We start from the raw sequence: 16,159 nt of genomic DNA, 5'->3' as shown, positions 1-16,159 counted from the left end.
TTTTTTCTTTCGTGATTCAGATAGAGCATGCAATTTTAAGCAACTTTCTAATTTACTCCTATTATCAATTTTTCTTTGTTCTCTTGCTATCTTTATTTTAAAAAGAAGGCATCTAAGCAACCCAGGTTGTTTCGCCAAAAATGGGCCGGCATCTAAACTTACATTCTTGCTTTTCAAAAAAAGATACCAAGAGAATGAAGAAAATTTGATATTAGGAGTAAATAAGAAAGTTGCTTAAAATGGCATGCTCTATCTAAATCACGAAAGAAAAAAAATTGGGTTCAGTGTCCCTTTAACGACCGAGGACGTGCAGGGTACGTCCTCAAAAAAAAGGCAGTTAACGCCTGAGGATGTACCCTGCACGTCCTCGGTGTGGAAAGCAGCTGGAAGCGATCCTGCTCGCTTCCAGCTGCTTTCCGGTTATTGCAGTGATGCCTCGATATCGAGGCATCCTGCAATAACCATTTTTAGCCATCCGGTGCAGAGAGAGCCACTCTGTGGCCCTCTCTGCACCGGACATTAACGGTTCGTTGGTGGGTGGGAGCCGGTGTGGGAGGCGGGTGGCGGCCATCGATGGCCTTTGTGATGCGGAGGGGGGCGGGATCGGGGTGGGGACGACCGGGGGGGGCACGCACGGACGCGTGCACGTGCACGGGGAGGCCGGGCGGGCGCGTGCACGGGGAGGGAGCGGGTGGGAACCACTACGCTACAGAAAATTTTTAGTTAGAAGTGGGGATCAAAGGGGTAGTTATATTTATTTAGTGATCGGTTTGGCTGGTGGGATATTGGACTGTGGGGGGGGGGAAGCTACACTACAGAAACAAATAACAAATAATAAAAAAAACATTTTTATTTGCAAACTGGGTACTGGCAGACAGCTGCCAGTACCCAAGATGGCCCCAATAAGGGAGAGGGGGAGGGTTAGGGAGCTATTTTGGGGGGATCAGGGAGGTTGGGGGCTAAGGGGGGACCCTACATAGCAGCATATGTAAATATGCATAAAAATGTATTTTTTTTTTTAAATACCTTTTATTTTAGTACTGGCAGACTTTCTGCCAGTACTTAAGATGGCGGGGACAATTGTGGGGTGGGGGAGGGAAGAGAGCTGTTTGGGAGGGATCAGGGGGTGGTATGTGTCAGGTGGGAGTCTGATCTCTACACTAAAGCTAAAATTAACCCTGCAAGCTCCCTACAAACTACCTAATTAACCCCTTCACTGCTGGCCATAATACACATGTGATGCGCAGCAGCATTTAGCGGCCTTCTAATTACCAAAAAGCTACGCCAAAGCCATATATGTCTGCTATTTATGAACAAAGGGGATCCCAGAGAAGCATTTACAACCATTTGTGCCATAATTGCACAAGCTGTTTGTAAATAATTTTAGTGAGAAACCTAAAGTTTGAAAAAGTGAACAATTTTTTTTTTTATTTGATTGCTTTTGGCGGTGAAATGGTGGCATGAAATATACCAAAATGGGCCTAGATCAATACTTGGGGTTGTCTACTACACTACACTAGAGCTAAAATTAACCCTAAAAGCTCCCTACATGCTCCCTAATTAACCCATTCACTGCTGGGCATAATACACGTGTGGTGCGCAGTGGCATTTAGCAGCCTTCTAATTACCAAAAAGCAACCCCAAAGCCATATATGTCTGCTATTTATGAACAAAGGGGATCCCAGAGAAGCATTTACAACCATTTATGCCATAATTTCATGAGTTGTTTGTAAATAATTTCAGTGAAAAACCTAAAGTTTGTGAAAAAATTTGTGAAAAAGTGAAAAAATGTTTTTATTTGATCGCATTCGGCGGTGAAATGGTGGCATGAAATATACCAAAATGGGCCTAGATCAATACTTTGGGTTGTCTTCTAAAAAAAAATATATACATGTCAAGGGATATTCAGGGATTCCTGAAAGATATTAGTGTTCTAATGTAACTAGCGCTAATTTTGAAAAAAAGTGGTTTGGAAATGGCAAAGTGCTACTTGTATTTATTGCCCTATAACTTGCAAAAAAAGCAAAGAAAATGTAAACATTGGGTATTTCTAAACTTAGGACAAAATTTAGAAACTATTTAGCATGGGTGTTTTTTGGTGGTTGTAGATGTGTAACAGATTTTGGGGGTCAAAGTTAGAAAAAGTGTGTTTTTTCCATTTTTTCCTCATATTTTATAATTTTTTTTATAGTAAATTATAAGATATGATGAAAATAATGGTATATTTTGAAAGTTCATTTAATGGCGAGAAAAACAGTATATAATATGTGTGGGTACAGTAAATGAGTAAGAGGAAAATTTCAGCTAAACACAAACACCGCAAAAGTGTAAAAATAGCCTTGGTCCCAAACGGACAGAAAATGGAAAAGTGCTGTGGTCATTAAGGGGTTAAGTAGAGATGTGACGGGCTAGTATGTACACGCCCCCATGGGGTGCTACATAGTAGTTTACCAAGCATTTTTTTAAACTTTACTAAACTGTTTATACATTTACAGAACCTTTAAAGCGATACTAAACCCAATTTCTTCTGTTAAGTGTGATCAGTCCACGGGTCATCATTACTTCTGGGATATTACTCCTCCCCAACAGGAAGTGCAAGAGGATTCACCCAGCAGAGCTGCATATAGCTCCTCCCCTCTACGTCACTCCCAGTCATTCTCTTGCACCCAACGACTAGATAGGATGTGTGAGAGGACTATGGTGATTATACTTAGTTTTATATCTTCAATCAAAAGTTTGTTATTTTAAAATAGCACCGGAGTGTGTTATTACCTCTCTGGCAGAGTTTGAAGAAGAATCTACCAGAGTTTTTGCTATGATTTTAGCCGGAGTAGTTAAGATCATATTGCTGTTTCTCGGCCATCTGAGGAGAGGTAAACTTCAGATCAGGGGACAGCGGGCAGATGAATCTGCATAGAGGTATGCAGCAGTTTTTATTTTCTGACAATGGAATTGATGAGAAAATCCTGCCATACCGATATAATGTCATGTATGTATACTTTACACTTCAGTATTCTGGGGAATGGTACTTCACTAGAATTACACTGTAAGAATTACATAAAGCTGTTTAATAACTAGAAATTATGTTTAACGTTTTTGCTGGAATGTAAAATCGTTTTCATTTGCTGAGGTACTGAGTGAATAAATGTTTGGGCACTATTTTTCCACTTGGCAGTTGCTTAATCTTTTTTCTGACAGTTTCTGTTCTCTCTCACTGCTGTGTGTGAGGGGGAGGGGCCGTTTTTTGGCGCTTTTGCTACGCATCAAATATTTCAGTCAGCAGCTCATTGTATTTCCTGCATGATCCGGTTCATCTCTACAGAGCTCAGGGGTCTTCAAAACTTATTTTGAGGGAGGTAATTTCTCTCAGCAGAGCTGTGAGAATTATAGTTGACTGAGATAAAAAACGTTTATTCTGTAATTTGTTTCCTGCTTTCAGAATTTGTTATCTTTGCTAATGGGATTAAACCTTTGCTAAAGTTGTGTTGTTTACACTATAACTGTTTTCAATTTATTAATTTTCAACTGTCATAGATCTTCTGTGCTTCTTAAAGGCACAGTACGTTTTTAATATTATTCTAATTGAATTGTATTCCAAGTTGCAAGTTTATTTGCTAGTGTGTTAAACATGTCTGATTCAGAGGATGATACCTGTGTCATTTGTTGCAATGCCAAAGTGGAGCCCAATAGAAATTTATGTACTAACTGTATTGATGCTACTTTAAATAAAAGTCAATCTGTACAAATTGAACAAATTTCACCAAACAACGAGGGGAGAGTTATGCCGACTAACTCGCCTCACGTGTCAGTACCTGCATCTCCCGATCGGGAGGTGCGTGATATTGTAGCGCCGAGTACATCTGGGCGGCCATTACAAATCACATTACAGGATATGGCTACTGTTATGACTGAAGTTTTGGCTAAATTACCAGAACTAAGAGGTAAGCATGATCACTCTGGGGTGAGAACAGAGTGCGCTGATAATATTAGGGCCATGTCAGACACTGCGTCACAGGTGGCAGAACATGAGGACGGAGAACTTCATTCTGTGGGTGACGGTTCTGATCCAAACAGACTGGATTCAGATATTTCAAATTTTAAATTTAAACTGGAAAACCTCCATGTATTACTAGGGGAGGTGTTAGCGGCTCTGAATGATTGTAACACAGTTGCAATACCAGAGAAAATGTGTAGGTTGGATAAATATTTTGCGGTACCGGCGAGTACTGAGGTTTTTCCTATACCTAAGAGACTTACTGAAATTGTTACTAAGGAGTGGGATAGACCCGGTGTGCCGTTCTCACCCCCTCCGATATTTAGAAAAATGTTTCCAATAGACCCCACCACACGGGACTTATGGCAAACGGTCCCTAAGGTGGAGGGAGCAGTTTCTACTTTAGCTAAGCGTACCACTATCCCGGTGGAGGATAGCTGTGCTTTTTCAGATCCAATGGATAAAAAATTAGAGGGTTACCTTAAGAAAATGTTTGTTCAACAAGGTTTTATATTGCAACCCCTTGCATGCATTGCGCCGATCACGGCTGCAGCGGCATTCTGGATTGAGTCTCTGGAAGAGAACATTAGTTCAGCTACTCTGGACGACATTACGGACAGGCTTAGAGTCCTTAAACTAGCTAATTCATTCATTTCGGAGGCCGTAGTACATCTTACTAAACTTACGGCGAAGAATTCAGGATTCGCCATTCAGGCACGCAGGGCGCTGTGGCTAAAATCCTGGTCAGCTGATGTTACTTCTAAGTCTAAATTGCTTAATATACCTTTCAAAGGGCAGACCTTATTCGGGCCCGGGTTGAAAGAGATTATCGCTGACATTACAGGAGGTAAAGGCCATGCCCTGCCTCAGGACAAAACCAAAGCTAAGGCTAGACAGTCTAATTTTCGTTCCTTTCGTAATTTCAAAGCTGGAGCAGCATCAACTTCCTCTGCACCAAGACAGGAAGGAGCTGTTGCTCGCTACAGACAAGGCTGGAAACCTAACCAGTCCTGGAACAAGGGCAAGCAGACCAGGAAACCTGCTGCTGCCCCTAAAACAGCATGAATTGAGGGCCCCCAATCCGGGATCGGATCTAGTGGGGGGCAGACTTTCTCTCTTCGCCCAGGCTTGGGCAAGAGATGTCCAGGATCCCTGGGCGCTAGAGATAATATCTCAGGGATACCTTCTGGACTTCAAATACTCTCCTCCAAGAGAGAGATTTCATCTGTCAAGGTTGTCAACAATCCAGACAAAGAAAGAGGCGTTTCTACGCTGCGTACAAGAGCTCTTGTTAATGGGAGTAATCCATCCTGTTCCACGATCGGAACAGGGACAGGGGTTTTACTCAAATCTGTTTGTGGTTCCCAAAAAAGAGGGAACTTTCAGACCAATCCTGGACTTAAAGATCCTAAACAAATTCCTAAGAGTTCCATCGTTCAAGATGGAGACTATTCGGACAATTTTACCTATGATCCAAGAGGGTCAGTACATGACCACTGTAGATTTAAAGGATGCCTACCTTCACATACCGATTCTCAAAGATCATTACCGGTACCTAAGGTTTGCCTTCCTAGACAGGCATTACCAGTTTGTGGCTCTTCCATTCGGATTGGCTACAGCTCCAAGAATCTTCACAAAGGTTCTGGGTGCTCTTCTGGCGGTACTAAGACCGCGGGGAATCTCGGTAGCTCCATACCTAGACGACATTCTGATTCAAGCTTCAAGCTTTCAAACTGCCAAGTCTCATACAGAGTTAGTACTGGCATTTCTAAGGTCACATGAATGGAAGGTGAACGAAAAGAAAAGTTCACTCGTTCCACTCACAAGAGTTCCCTTCCTGGGGACTCTTATAGATTCTGTAGAAATGAAGATTTACCTGACAGAGGACAGGCTAACAAGACTTCAAAGTGCTTGCCGCACCCTTCATTCCATTCAACACCCGTCAGTGGCTCAATGCATGGAGGTAATCGGCTTAATGGTAGCGGCAATGGACATAGTACCCTTTGCACGCTTACACCTCAGACCACTGCAACTGTGCATGCTAAGTCAGTGGAATGGGGATTACTCAGACTTATCCCCTTCTCTGAATCTGGATCAAGAGACCAGAAATTCTCTTCTATGGTGGCTTTCTCGGCCACATCTGTCCAGGGGGATGCCATTCTGCAGACCAGACTGGACAATTGTAACAACAGACGCCAGCCTTCTAGGTTGGGGTGCCGTCTGGAATTCTCTGAAGGCTCAGGGACAATGGAGTCAGGAGGAGAGTCTCCTGCCAATAAACATTCTGGAATTGAGAGCAGTTCTCAATGCCCTCCTGGCTTGGCCCCAGTTGACAACTCGGGGGTTCATCAGGTTTCAGTCGGACAACATCACGACTGTAGCTTACATCAACCATCAGGGAGGGACAAGAAGCTCCCTAGCTATGATGGAAGTGTCAAAGATAATTCGCTGGGCAGAGTCTCACTCTTGCCACCTTTCAGCAATCCACATCCCGGGAGTGGAGAACTGGGAGGCGGATTTCTTAAGTCGTCAGACTTTTCATCCGGGGGAGTGGGAACTCCATCCGGAGGTCTTTGTCCAAATACTTCGACGTTGGGGCAAACCAGAGATAGATCTCATGGCGTCTCGACAGAACGCCAAGCTTCCTCGTTACGGGTCCAGATCCAGGGATCCAGGAGCAGTCCTGATAGATGCCCTGACAGCACCTTGGGACTTCAGGATGGCTTACGTGTTTCCACCCTTCCCGATGCTTCCTCGATTGATTGCCAGAATCAAACAAGAGAGAGCATCAGTGATTCTAATAGCTCCTGCGTGGCCACGCAGGACTTGGTATGCAGACCTGGTGGACATGTCATCCTGTCCACCTTAGTCTCTACCTCTGAAACAGGACCTTCTGATACAGGGTCCCTTCAAACATCAAAATCTAACTTCTCTGAAGCTGACTGCTTGGAAATTGAACGCTTGATTTTATCAAGACGTGGGTTTTCTGAGTCAGTTATTGATACCTTAATACAGGCTAGGAAGCCTGTTACCAGAAAGATTTACCATAAGATATGGCGTAAATACCTATATTGGTGTGAATCCAAAGGTTACTCTTGGAGTAAGGTTAGGATTCCTAGGATATTGTCTTTTCTACAAGAAGGTCTAGAAAAGGGTTTATCTGCTAGTTCATTAAAGGGACAGATCTCAGCTCTGTCCATTCTGTTACACAAACGTCTGTCAGAAGTTCCTGACGTCCAGGCTTTTTGTCAGGCTTTGGCCAGGATTAAGCCTGTGTTTAAAACTGTTGCTCCACCATGGAGTTTAAACCTTGTTCTTAATGTTTTACAGGGCGTTCCGTTTGAACCCCTTCATTCCATTGATATAAAGTTGTTATCTTGGAAAGTTCTATTTTTAATGGCTATTTCCTCGGCTCGAAGAGTCTCTGAATTATCAGCCTTACATTGTGATTCTCCTTATTTGATTTTTCATTCGGATAAGGTAGTTCTGCGTACTAAACCTGGGTTCTTACCTAAGGTAGTTACTAACAGGAATATCAATCAAGAGATTGTTGTTCCTTCCTTGTGCCCAAATCCTTCTTCGAAGAAGGAACGTCTACTGCACAACCTGGATGTAGTCCGTGCTCTAAAATTTTACTTACAGGCAACTAAGGAATTTCGACAAACGTCTTCTCTGTTTGTCGTTTACTCTGGGCAGAGGAGAGGTCAAAAAGCTTCTGCTACCTCTCTTTCTTTTTGGCTTCGTAGCATAATTCGTTTAGCTTATGAGACTGCTGGACAGCAGCCTCCTGAAAGAATTACAGCTCATTCTACTAGAGCTGTGGCTTCCACTTGGGCCTTCAAGAATGAGGCCTCTGTTGAGCAGATTTGCAAGGCTGCAACTTGGTCTTCGCTTCATACTTTTTCCAAATTTTACAAATTTGACACTTTTGCTTCATCGGAGGCTATTTTTGGGAGAAAGGTTCTTCAGGCAGTGGTTCCTTCTGTATAAAGAGCCTGCCTATCCCTCCCGTCATCCGTGTACTTTTGCTTTGGTATTGGTATCCCAGAAGTAATGATGACCCGTGGACTGATCACACTTAACAGAAGAAAACATAATTTATGCTTACCTGATAAATTCCTTTCTTCTGTAGTGTGATCAGTCCACGGCCCGCCCAGGTAAATATTTTTTAATTTATACTCCAGTCACCACTTCTCCCTTGGCTTTTCCTTTCTCGTTGGTCCTTGGTCGAATGACTGGGAGTGACGTAGAGGGGAGGAGCTATATGCAGCTCTGCTGGGTGAATCCTCTTGCACTTCCTGTTGGGGAGGAGTAATATCCCAGAAGTAATGATGACCCGTGGACTGATCACACTACAGAAGAAAGGAATTTATCAGGTAAGCATAAATTATGTTTTTTTTCTTTAATGATTCAGATAAGCATGCAATTTCAAGCAACTTTCTAGTTTACTCCTATTATCAATTTTTCTTCATTCTCTTGCTACCTTTATTTAAAAAAGCAGGAATGTAAAGTTTAGCAGCCGTCCCATTTTTTGTTTAGAGCCTTAGTTATGCTTGCTTATTGGTGGCTAAATGTAGCCACCAATACGCAAGAGCTATCCAGGGTGCTAAACCTAAAATGGGCTGGCTCCTAAGCTTTATATTCCTTCTATTTAAATAAAGATACCACGAGAACGAAGAAAAATTGATAATAGGAGTAAATTAGAAATTTTCTTAAAATTGCATGCTTATCTGAATCGTGAAAGAAAAAATGTGGGTTTAGTGTCTCTTTAAGTTATAATTTTAATAAATCAGTATCTTTACTGCACTCTTACGCACTTTAATTTTTTGTTTATAGACAGTTTATAGACAGTTCAAAGGATGTTTACTGCAACAGGCAGTTTTGTCTTTAATTTTTTTCTATATGATTAGGGTTGTCTGCTGTTCTCTATGAGAATACTGAACAATCACCAGGAACAGAAAAAGAGAAAGGTTCATAATCAGACCTCCGATCTGAACCCATTGCCTAAACCCACTGTAAGTTATATACTTATATAAGCCCTCAGATCATATGTAAAGCCGTTTATCTATATGGCAAAATTAGGTCTCATACTTGATGTTTAAGTGCCAAATATTTTTACGTATCGCTGGAATAGCCAGTAAAATACTGGATGTCTGGCGATTCTATATATATATATTTGTAAGTGTTTGTATGGAGACTAAGGACAAATATTGGAAAGCTGGCATCTTAATGTTTCCCATTTCCATTAATTTCTGTTAATGTTTCTGTAGAAATAATGTAAATTTAATATTTCAAAAGTTACATTCCATTTATCTAAACAAGACATTCAACATTAACATGTAAATAAAACACTGGAATATTTTTTTTTTTGCTATTTACATTTTTAATTTTTTTATTTTGCTTGGTTAAATGTATCATTCACTTCTGAAAAATTATTATTAAAGGGATACTAAACCCAATTTTTTTCTTTCATGATTCAGATAGAGCATTCAATTTTAAAGGGACATAATACTCATATGCTAAATCACTTGAAACTGATGCAGTATAACTGTAAAAAGCTGACAGGAAAATATCACCTGAGCATCTCTATGTAAAAAAGGAAGATATTTTACCTCACAATCTCCTCAGCTCAGCAGAGTGAGTTCTGTGTAAAAAGTTATACTCAGCTGCTCCCAGCTGCAGGTAAAAAAATTAAAAATTTGACTTAACTCTCATGAGATTTCATAGTAAGCTTCCTTTACCTGATTGGTGAAATAATATGAGAGTTCACGATGCTCATCCTTTCAGTTGTCCCGGGACAGACATACTAATATGCTGCTTAGAAATCCTGTACAATGGGAGGTGGCTACTGAGGAACTTTTGAGGTAAAATATCTTTCTTTTTTACATATAGATGTTCAGGCGATATTTTCTAATCAGCTTTTTACAGCTATGCTGCATCACTTTCAAGTGTTAAACATTTGGGTATTATGGCCCTTTAAACACCTTTCTAATTTACTTCTATCAATTTTCTTGATTCTCTTGCTATCTTTATTTAAAAAGTAGGAATGTAAAGCTCAGCAGCCAGCCCATTTTCGGTTCAGCACCCTGGATAGTGCTTGCTCATTGGTGCCTACATTTAGCAAACCAATAAGCAAGCATAACCCAGGTCGTCTCTTAAGCTTTACATTCCTGCTTTTAAACAAATATAGCAAGAGAACAAAGAAAAATTGCAAGAGAACTGCTGGTGCAATGATAAATGCTGACAGCATATGCTGTCGGCATTTATCGATTTGCAACGATGTGCAGCGGACATGATACGCTACTTCGTATCATGTCCGCTCGCACATTGATAAATACACCCCTAAGTCTGCATCATTAAAGAAAAAAATTGAGTTTAGTGTCACATTTGAAATGTGTCTTTCACAAGGAGCGTGCCAAACCTCTTTCTCCCACCTCAAGTCTCAGCAGAAAACCTCAGAGGAAAAGGCCAACAATAATGAAATAGAGCATAGCAAACAGCCTGCACTAAAAGGAACATACTCACAGGGTTACTTGAAGAAATTGAAGATTTTATTCAGAAAACATCTGAAGCATTAATGACAGTGATTTCCAGCTTTAATAAAATCCAATAAAAAGCTCAGTATGAATAAAAAACCTCAACCTGTTTCGGCAGACACAGCTGCCTTTTTCAAGAGCAGGTCAAATCTTTATTAAAAGAGTTATAAACATGTTTCAACCATCTTGCATTTTATATGCTAAATTAACCCTACTTACCTAGTGATCAATTAATCTGGAATAAAAAACAGTCAAAAGAATAAAACAAAATCTAGAATTATTTGTACATATATTAAAGGTATGATATTCATAAATCAAGAATTATTTTTGGCAAAAACGTTGATCACATGATAAGAGCGACCAATCAGTGTAAATGCAGATGTTGTCAAACAAGTAGTTTAAGATTTCTAGTTCTCAATCAGGCATTCATTTGGAAACTATCACATGGTATAGGTCATGTGAATAAGGTAACCAATACAAAAAAATTCTACAATAAATCCTAAATAGTCAATAAGACTAGATGTTAGTAACAGTTCTCAAGTAGTGTTTAACGAGATGTTCCCTTTCAGGTACTCCAGTAATGATGTGATCACATGGTATGAATAGACCAATCGTATCAAACATAGGCCTCTAGTTATCATGGTCTGTCGGACCTGATCTGACAGTGCGGATCAGGTCCGACAGACCTCGCTGAATACGGCGAGCAATACGCTCGCCGTATTCAGCATTGCACCAGCAGCTCACAAGAGCTGCTGGTGCAACGCCGCCCCCTGCAGACTCTCGGCCAATAGGCCTCCAGCAGGGGGGTGTCAATCAACCTGATCGTACTCGATCGGGTTGATTTCCGGTGATGTCTGTCCGCCTGCTCAGAGCAGGCGGACAGGTTATGGAGCAGCGGTCTTTGTGACCGCTGCTTCATAACTGCTGTTTCTGGCGAGCCTGTAGGCTCGCCAGAAACACGGGGCATCAAGCTCCATTATTCTGTAATTACAAAATACATAAGAAAAAACATAAACAATGTAATATATAATACATAATATAATATTAAAATAAAACATGAGTGAACATACATTTGTTTACGCTTATGATTCACAAAGGCATCTGCATAGACTGGTGGATAACGTCCTCTGTGATTTTTAAGTCGATGAATTGTATGTATGAATGTATGTATGAATTGTAAACTTCCAAAAGTTTTTTTTTTTTTTTAAATATAGATGCGATTCCATCGTGTTCATTATGTGAAGAAAAGTTCTTTTAAAGTCCAATATATACCTAATGAAGATACAGGGTTCCATTTATGAAATGCAGCTTCAGAGCCCATGCAGTATAGGCTCACTCATAGAAGCCAGCAATTGGACCAGTATATACAGTAGATTTGCATAATCAACAAATACATGATAAAAAGACAATGCAATAGCACTTAGGGGCCGAATTATTAAGCAGCGGGCGGACATGATTCGCTGTGGCGAATCATGTCCGTCTGACATCACTAAATGCCTACAGCATACGCTGTCAGCATTTAACATTGCCAAGCATTTCTGGTGAAATGCTTGTGCAATGCCGCCCCTTGCACATTCGCGGCCATTCGGCTGCTAGCAGGGGGTGTCAATCATCCTGATCGTATCTGATCGGAATGATTGCTGTGCGCCACCTCATAGGTGGTGGATAAGTTAAAGGGACACTGTACCCAAACATTTTCTTTTGTAATTCAGAAAGAGCATGCAATTTTAAGCAACTTTCTAATTTACTCCTATTATCAATTTTTCTTTGTTCTCTTGCTATCATTATTTAAAAAAGAAGGCATCTAAGCTTTTTTTGGTTTCAGTACTCTGGACAGCACTTTTTTATTGGTGGATGAATTTATCCACCAATCAGCAAGGACAACCCAGGTTGTTCACCAAAAATGGGCCGGCATCTAAACTTACATTCTTGCATTTCAAAAAAAGATACCAAGAGAAAGAAGAAAATTTGATAATAGGAGTAAATTAGAAAGTTGCTTAAAATTTCATGCTCAATCTGAATCACAAAAGAAAATCTTTGGGTACAGTGTCCCTTTAAGGAGCAGCATTCTTATGACTGCTGCTTTTTAACTTAAGTTTCTAGCGAGTTGGAAACTTCGGGGGTAGATTGCAGCATTCGCTGATTGGTAAATCTTACCCCATGTCTGATATTCAAATGATTAATAGATTTTTTTTCTGACAAATGTATTTATTTCAAAGTTATGTCTATTTCCACTCCCCCTGTATCATGTGACAAACATCAGCCAATCACAAATGCATAAACGTGTATTCTGTGAATTCTTGCACATGCTCAGTAAGAGATAGTGACTCAAAAAGTGTAAATATAAAAAGACTGTGCACATTTGGTTAATGGAAGTAAATTGGAAAGTTGTTTAAAATTGCATGCTCTGAATCTGAATGATTAAAGTTTCATTTTGACTTGAGTGTCCTTTTAAGATGCGTTGTTTCAACAAAATTTAGAAAGTCTTATTTTAATGGCTAAATGTAGCCACCAATCAGCAAGCCCTACCCAGGGTGCTCAAACAAAAATGGGCCGGCTCCTAAGCTTAGATTCATGCTTTTTCAAATAAAGATAGCAAAAGAATGAAGAAAAATTGATAAGAGGAGTAAATTAGAAAGTTGCTTAAAATTGCATGCTCTATCTGAATCACAAAAGAAAAAAAAAATTGGGTTTAGTGTCAATTTAATGTCATTGTGATAGATGCTGTAAATCTTGTATTCAGGGATTCTCTGAAAAAGTGTTGAATTGGTGTCATGTCTTCTTTACATGTGTTCCACCTCAGCCATCAGGACTTCGGCTGAAAAGTGTTCACTTTCATTAGGAGCAAGGTAAGCAGTAGCACGTGGGGTGGAAAAAAAAGCAGTGCAGTTACTGTATGAAAAAGCGGTGCAGGTGACCCAGGAGGAGGCAAGTGCTGCTGGTTTAGGACCTGGTGAGAAAGGAGGTATCAGAGCAGGAGCAACTTCTTGAAGCACAATTACTGGTACTATTCCAAAGTACAATGGGACATATTGTGATTTTTTTTATTTTAAAGAAGCACTGTTGTTTTTACAACATCAAGGAAATAGGAATTAATTCTTCACCAGGAAGGAGAAAAAGTGGCTGCATAGATTAATCTTCTCTTCCTGGGGGCTATATCCATTTTCCCTTCTTATATAGACATATTTGATATTTCTGTATAAAGACATATTATAACATATATTTAAATTTAAAACAATTAACTTAGTTGCAGCAGGCCAACTTCAGTGCTTCTCACAGAGTTCTTGGCCCTTTACGCCTTCCATGTTCTGGTACATCTATTTTACTTCTACCCATCCTCTGTTTTGCACACAGAGTATCAGTAATGGTGTCTGATGCTTCCATGAGTACAGTTTGCCCACAAAGCCCATTTGTCTTTCTAAGCTGGTTCACCATACTACACTCTGGCAGTTTTACATCCTCCAAGTGATGTGCTCTATTCCTTATAGGCTGCTCACCCCACCCCCTTCTATTTGCTCCTTTCTGTGCAAAATTACCAAATGTTAATATTTGTCTACAAATGTTAAAAAAGATTGTTGTTTCTTTTTCAGTGGCACATAATTAAATAAACTCTGCAATTATAAAGCTTTTGTGTGCTTCCCTGTTAGTAATTGGGTTGGTTTATTTGGGATATATGATTTCAAAAGACCCATTAATTTATCCTCTGCCTATTTATGTAGGAACTTATCTGATAATAGTGGGTCCTCTAATTTCCAAATCAGTGAGTATAAGGAGATATCTGGCAATATAATACAACTGCTGCATGGTCTGATTATTGTTGTCTTTAGGATGGAGAGGTCATAATTATCCATAATACAATAATCTAATAAAGTATTTATTTTTGATATGGTAAAAAGTATAATACTTAATATTAGGGTGTTGAAATCAACTGGAATTCTTGATATCACTTCTGCCAACCAGTTGACTTTTTAATACAAGCATCAGTCCCAATCAAAGATATACAATAAAAGAGGTATGTTTATGGATAACAGGAAAACAAATGTATTTTTAATAATATTATATCAGGCACTCCTTCTATCAATAAACATAATTTAAAAAAAAAGAGGTATGTTTAATGGGGGCGGAGTTACCAGCCAAACCGAGCAGACGTGTCTTACACAAGCTCTCTGCTAAGGTACTAATAAAAGCCGTTTTTCAGCAAGTTTTCTGGGCTTTACAACTGCCATATTCACTGTGCCAGATCCCACTGAGGGGATATCTATCCCAGCTACATTTGAGGATTGCCTGCAGTCACTTTCAGGAAAATCGTTTTGGGCCTCAGGCCCTATGTGCCTCGCTGCGCCAGTGCCCTCTGACCACCACAGACTGCATATCACCTGAAGGCTATTGCTGAGCTCCGGAGGGTCGGGGCTCCGCTCCGGAGTGAAATCTCAAGGCATACCTACCACCAAGATCCTTACACCAGCACGTAGGTTACACTGCTGAATTGCTTGACATTGTGCCTCGGTGGGGGACAGGCCGCATTGGGCATTTGATGTTGTGCACAGCTTCTGCAGTCAGACCAACAGGAGAAGATTACCCTTCTGACTACTGGAGGTGTAATTGGCACCCAGGAGACGTCCGTTCCGGCCACCATGTTTCCTTTGGCCCCTCGCTTAATCCAGCCTCCCTGACCACCTAGGTCTACACTACTGGATTCTTTTTAGCAGGAGAGACCTGATCCGCCCTTCCACATCACTCCTTGGGGTGCCAGGGGTGATCTCCTTTTGGACCCTATCATCGGGCCTGTGTCGCTCTCTCAGGGCCTAGGTACTTGGCAGTCGTCACGTGGGAGGCCAGGTGGTTAGGCCACATCAGTATTGACTCTGGGACCTACCCTCTGTCTGCAGCCCAGACCCTTTCAAGTTCATCACACTCTAGGGTGTGGATCCACAACACGGACTGTCTGCTGGGAGGCCAGAGGATTCCTGGATTATCATACCTGGGGTAAGAGACCGTGCCACGCATGTGGTGCTTCACTGGGGTCTAGTGGATATAAGTTTATGCCTGGGGTTTGATAGCATGACACTTTCTATCAACTTGGGCAGTGCCAACAAAATATAAGAACAAAAAAATAAGTAAAACAAACAATAAAAATAATAACAACAAAAAACTGGTCACCTCACCTTGATACTGTAAGGGGACATTCTCACCAATGTGTTAGCAGGCCTCATTGGTCATACTACTAAGGGAGCTGATATTTGGGCCCATTTACCTTTGCTACCCCTAGGTTTGGAAACCCTGCCCTCTGCTCTCACTGTGGACTTAAGTATATAATATCTGCACTTACAGAACTGCCACATACAGTTTTATTTTAAGGCTATTTTACAAACCTACACAACTACTGTGGAACCTGTCATTGGATGTTTGCCCACAGTGCATGCAATCTGAGTTACTGTCCCAGGATCTCTCCATACGCCCTCAGGTGTGCCATGTAGCCTCTCTACCCACACCCACAGAAGGAGGCCTTTGTTGGGGGTTACTATACAGATTATCCTGGTCTGTATTTTCTCTGCACAGTCTAAATTTTGCTCTCATATTGCCTAGCTATTATTGGTACATTTGTAGGATTACTGTATTGTTTCTCACT

At 40.8% G+C, this 16,159-nt stretch overlaps 1 protein-coding gene across 1 annotated transcript in view; it reads right to left on the bottom strand.

Moving 5' to 3' along the window:
* LOC128652420 (uncharacterized) overlaps window positions 1-15,716 on the bottom strand; it is a 238,000-nt gene extending 222,284 nt beyond the window's left edge. The window contains exons 1-3 of the mRNA XM_053705358.1: window positions 15,696-15,716; window positions 15,407-15,555; window positions 13,827-14,083 (exon numbers count right to left, since the gene is read on the bottom strand). Of these exons, the coding sequence (XP_053561333.1) occupies window positions 13,827-14,083; window positions 15,407-15,555; window positions 15,696-15,716 (427 nt within the window). The remainder of the gene's footprint in view (window positions 1-13,826; window positions 14,084-15,406; window positions 15,556-15,695) is intronic.
* Window positions 15,717-16,159: the final 443 nt, after the last annotated feature.

This window comes from Bombina bombina, chromosome 3, assembly GCF_027579735.1.
Source record: "Bombina bombina isolate aBomBom1 chromosome 3, aBomBom1.pri, whole genome shotgun sequence".
NCBI classification, from domain to species: Eukaryota; Metazoa; Chordata; class Amphibia; order Anura; family Bombinatoridae; genus Bombina; species Bombina bombina.
This window is presented reverse-complemented; position numbering and strand designations above follow the sequence as displayed.